Raw genomic sequence first — 5,699 nt, 5'->3', positions numbered from 1 at the left:
GCCTTCCAAAAAAGTTGCTGTCTTCAGCTTTGCATCTGAAATTCCAGGCCTCAGTATGCAATGCACAGTATCCCCCTTCATTTGAGAAATGTCTTCTCTCCCCCTTGTCTGTGGACAAGGCAGGGAGGGTGTCATCACCACCATACCAATATGGTGAGAACTGTTATATCCATCATCAGAATCACCACCACTGGTGGTTTAAAGTACATATCTGTACGCTGTATGTGCTTTGTAACAGGAGCATGCAGTATTTCAGTTCTTTTGCAGGTACAAAGCTTTGTGCCGCAAATACTCTTCCAAACATTTCACTGCAAAAGGGTCAACGTCAGTGTCAAACTTGTTAGCAAAGAAGTGGTGGTTTTGTAGCATCCAGTTCAGGTCTCCTACGCCAAAAACACAGACAGAGCGAACATGAACTCCACTGCATGGTGGGTAGGGTGCACCTTTGGACATGTCGCCTTCAAAGTACTGCCACTTGACAAACCTGGCCAGTGCATTCATGTCAGAAACATCATACTTGTTACTAGAAGGAACTGCACCTGGTACTTCAGGGATTCTCTGAATTGTTGCCCACAGGTACTCATCTGGGCTGTAGGTGTCTTTCGCCCACTCAATGAACTTAAGTATTTTGCTGCTTTCTAATACATATTCTACAAATTTTCTGCTAACTACAAAATAGGCACTACCAGAAAAAATTGGAGTACTGAGTGGTGGCAGTTGTTTGTCTATGCCTGTGTTCTTTATTTTACCATCAATAATCTCATGGTGCTTTTTCCACCTTAATTCTTTATAAACAGGCATTTTTTCACTTTCCAGACTGTTAACACCTTTAAGGGCTTTTAATTTCTCTACCATTTCCTGGTTGGTCTTTATAGGAAAGTCCATGCCACAGAGGTTTATTAGGTATTTCCAGTTAGAACTTCTTCTGTAGAGATCTTTCATGCAGTTAATATCTGCCTGTACCCTGCTCCATGAGGCATACACAACACTCTCTAACTGGCTGGAGATAAAGACATTATCAAAACAAGAGACTATTCCTTTCACAGCAGCAAAAAAAGACTCTGGAGATTTTTTGTCAACGTGAATGCAGTAAAAATTTTGGGGGGCATAGATTGATCTTAGAAGTCTATCAAGCATCTCAATTTTGTGATAAACCACTATTGAGTAAGCAATTGGAAATTCTGCTTCTTCATGGCTAAGAGGTTCCATAATGTATTTCCTAGTCTTGGTGAAGGAGGCACAGTCTGCTGTCATGTTAATATAATCATTTGTTGTTAGTCTGGGGCGTTTCTTAAACGACACTGACAACGCCTCAAGCTTTGCTTTCTGAATTTCTTCTGTATCACCCTCTATAATCTTGGTGCAGTTAACATTGCCAATAGGATCTTCTTTCGTCAGATCTAGATGTCGCCGATTTAAGAAGTCTTGTTTCTGGTTAACTTTCAAAACTGAAATGATTACTAAAATAAGAGTTAGACCCAAAAAAAGCCTGAAGCGTGAGTTGTGGCAAAATCGTAATTTCCTCTTCAGCATTTCAAATACCAGGTAGCTTTGCAGGGCTTAAAAATATGGCCCTCCACTCTGCTCATAACAGCTTCAACAATTTCAGAAAAGAAACAGTTTGCCTTTGTCAGTAATTTGGTGACTTTGTCAGGGAGACCAAAGTAAAAATCCTAAAATGAAATTAAATATGACTGTAATTCAGAAACTATAAGATTCCTTTAAAGAAAAAAATTGCTGGTTAATATTTACATTTTTATTTAGTGACAGTAAAAAAGTGACTAGTACAGTTAAATGTATTATGTTGAAAATAAGAAATTAATGAAGAAAATTAATCTATTTTCCTAGAAAAAGATTGAGAGGGGCAGATAGGTTTCATGAGACACTGCTTTCATACTACTAAGACTGCAAACCCAAGATCAGTAAGAAGAAGGACCTGATTCAGCTACATCTGACAAAATTAAATCCATTAAATCAGATACACTACTGAGAATTTTTTGGTGGTACTTCATACCTCAGAATTTGACAAGAATGTTTCACAGCACTAACAAAGATTTCATTATAACTTACCACTCACTTCCTGGGCGCTTTATCTTCTCATTGGGAAAACAGTCCCTCAAGATTTTTATGTGAGATACAGTCTCTTTAACATCCTCTAGATGAGCTTAGAAATACCATCAGGAAAGAGCTGATGAGAAGGGGAGAAAGAAATTAGCATAGCTCCTCAACTTTCACTCTTGTGAAAACAGCTGTGACCTAACTGCTGAAGTACCTTTTTAAGGTAGAAGGCAACACTTATTGCCTAGCTCTAAAGCTGATTTGTGTTGTCACTGCAAGTGCACAAGTCTAAGACCACAGCAGTGTTCTGTTTCCATCGTGTAAACACACTTGTTTTTACGATTCAGCAGTTGCTTTTATGTGAAAATATGCTTCAAGGTTCAGTTGCAAGAAGGTTTGTAATATGCTGATCTTATACTGCATCTTTATATCACAGGCACTACGGAATTGCTGGGGATTTTTTTTTCTGCTTAAGCAACTTTTTTCTGTATCAATACTCTGTGAAGGGAACATTGCAGTTATGCAGCTGCTACTGAGGTAGCTGCTGAGAAAGCTATGGTCTGCAATTGGATTACAGAACTGGGCGTCCTTAATTTTTTCAAGTACTACCTCATGTAGGTAAACTGATCAAGAACAGGATATTCTTAAACAACTTACACTGACACTCACATGATATTTGTACACAGAAATTAATTGCCTAATAGTTCAGTGCAGGACTGAATTTCAAAGCAGCCTCTAACTGCAAAAGTCAATACAGTTCATAATAATGTCTTCCAAAATTTTAATCTATAAATTAAAAAGTTAACAAAATATTCAAGTATTTGAGAGATACACAAGGCCTTTAATGCTTACTACTTTCAAGAAAAAAAATAGTGCCTCTGAAAAACTTCCAGAACAGCTAAGAACAACTTCTGCCCCAAGAAAATGGTAAGAATATTTATTTAAGAAAAAGAAGTGTCCACTGTATTCCTTTCTGGATTTTGCCAGAAGCTGTTCAGCATAAGATTTTTCTTTTTTCCCCATCTTCTCTTTAAACTATCTGTCATGATTTAACCCCAGCTGGCAACCAAGCACTGTGCAGCCATTTGGTCTTCCATTCTCCCAGAGGGATGGGGAAAAAGAACAAATAAACAAACAACAAAAAAACCACCCAACACCCAAAAACCAAACCCAAACAAATAACAGCAAAACCTCATGAGCTGATGTCAGAATGGTTAAATAATTAAAATTTAATTATAACAATAATTATAATGAAATAATAATAATAATGAGAAGGAATATAACAATAAAAAGGAGAGAAATTAAACCCAAAAAGACAAGTGACACACAGTGCTATTGCTCACCATCCACTCACTGTTATCCTAGCAGCAATCAATCACCCCCGAAGTTTCCCCCAGTTTATATATTGGGCATTGCATCCCATGGTATGGAATATCCCATTCAGCTGACCTAGGCATGCCCCTTACAGCTTCTTGGTCACCTTCTCACTGGCAGAGCATGGGAAACTGAAAAGTCTTGATTTAGGATAAGCACTGCTTATGAACTACTAAAATATCACCATATTATCAACATTATTATACTAAATCTAAAGCACATCACTGTACCAGACATTAGAAAGAAAATTAAATCCATCCCAGCTAAAACCAGAACACTACCCTACTATCATTTTAGCCTTGGATTCTCAAACTGTGCCTTTTCACTTGCTACTTAAATATCTCAGAAAAGGTACATGTAAGAAATCAAGGTCTGGCATCACAAGAGTATTTTGGTAGAAATGATGCCACCAAGATGCACTACACCTTGGGTCCACTATTATGCCCACACTATCACAAATTGACACAGGACATTGATCCACATATAGAACATGGGGAAAGGGTGCAGACCTCTCCACAAACATCTAGCACACCTATGAGAATCAGCAGTATTTTAAAGAAGCACTATAACCAAATATTGTGTAATTCAGGACACCAGCAGTCAGAGACCACAAACTATTTGTGACTAGCAGTGTTACATAAACATCTTACTTACTGTAAAATGTACTTTGTTTTCAGAGTTACATGTGTAATTGTTTTATCCCACATTTGTAGTTTATCTTTGGCCTTTCTAATTTTCTCCCTACATAACCTTGCAAGAGCCAGGCAAGTTGCCTGCCCCTCTTTCCACAGCCAGTAGTCCTTCCTTTTCTTCCTGAGTTCCACCCAAGGCCCTCTGCTTAGCCAGGCTGGTCTTCTGCCCTGCCAATTTTTCTGATGCAGGAGGACGTGTGCCTTAATGATTTCCCTCTTGAGGAATGTCCAGCCTTCCTGGACTCCCTTGTCCTTCAGGACTATCTCCCAGGAGATGCCATCAACCAGTCTCCTAAACAAGTCAAAGTCTGCCCACCGGAAGTCCAAGGATTTAGTTTTTTTGTCTCCCCTCCTAACTTCACTAAGAATTGAAAACTCCACTACCCCTGGTCACTTTGTCCAAGACAGCTACCAACCTTAACATCTCCTATTAGTCCTTCTCTGTTGGCATTTATCCTGATTCTTACCCACAAGCATTTAACCCTATCATCACCATCACTGTCATGCTCAAGATGTTTGAGAGCTTCCCTAACATACAAGGCCACCCCACTCCCTCTCTCTCTCTGGGCCTGTCCCTTCTGAAGAGCCTACAGCCACCCAATGCAGCAGTCCAGCTATGGGATCCATCAGGGCAATAATATCATCGTTTTCCTGCTGGATGATAGCTTAGAGCTCTTCTAGCTTATTACCCATACTCTGTGCATTGACATTGATACAATTCAGTTGGGGCACCTTTTTGCAGCATGAGGGTCTATTCCCTGCTTGATTGCTCCCAAGCACTACCATGAGTCCTAGCTCATCAATGGCCTCTGCATTTTCCTTATTGCATGGCTCACTGTCCCCTACCTGCCCTGAAATAGCAGTGGAGCCATCACACCATCCCACAATGTTCTAGGCTTGTCTCCAGTTAGCCTAGTCCTTGCCCTTTTTCCCTTCCAATATAACTTAACACGATGCCCACCTACAAAAAGGGCCAGAAGGAGGACCTGGAGAACTACAGACCTGTAAACCTGACCTTGGTGCTAGGGAAGCTCATGGAGCACATTATCATGAGTGCCATTATGCAGCATGTGCAGCGCAACTAGATGGTCAGGCCCAGTCAGCATGGGGTCATGAAAGGCCGGTCCTGTTTGACAAACATGATCTGCTTCTATGACAAGGTGACCCACTGAGGGAAAGGCTGTGGATGTTGTGTACGTGGACTTTGTTAAAGCATTTGACACCCACAGCATCCTCTTGGAGAAACTGGCTGCTTATGGCTTGGATGGGTGGATGATTCACTGGCTTAAGGATCAGCTGGATCTCCAGCCGCAAAGACTGGTGGTGGATGGAGTTAAATCCACTTCGCAGCCCATCACTAGTGTTCCCTAGGGCTCAGTAGTGGGGCAAATTCTCTTAAAGATCTTTATTGATGATGTGAATGAAGGAATTGAGTACACCCTCAATAAATTTGCAGATGACACTAAATTGGGTGGGGTAATTGATCTGCTTGAAGGTAGGAAGGCTCTGCAAAGGGACCTGGACAGGCTGGATCAGTGGGTCAAGGTCTAGCACATGAGATGTAATAAAGCCAAG

The 5,699-nt window shown here is 40.5% G+C and overlaps 1 protein-coding gene across 1 annotated transcript; it reads right to left on the bottom strand.

Moving 5' to 3' along the window:
• Window positions 1–252: 252 nt before the first annotated feature.
• GCNT1 (glucosaminyl (N-acetyl) transferase 1) lies at window positions 253–1,668 on the bottom strand. Its single transcript, XM_009898635.2, has one exon. The coding sequence runs from the start codon at window positions 1,531–1,533 to the stop codon at window positions 253–255; it is 1,281 nt and encodes a 426-aa protein (XP_009896937.1). The 5' UTR covers window positions 1,534–1,668.
• Between the last annotated feature and the right edge of the window lie 4,031 nt (window positions 1,669–5,699).

The sequence above is a fragment of the Dryobates pubescens genome, chromosome Z (assembly GCF_014839835.1).
Source record: "Dryobates pubescens isolate bDryPub1 chromosome Z, bDryPub1.pri, whole genome shotgun sequence".
Taxonomy (NCBI): domain Eukaryota; kingdom Metazoa; phylum Chordata; class Aves; order Piciformes; family Picidae; genus Dryobates; species Dryobates pubescens.
Note: the sequence above shows the minus strand (reverse complement) of the source record. Positions and strands in the feature narration are given on the sequence as shown.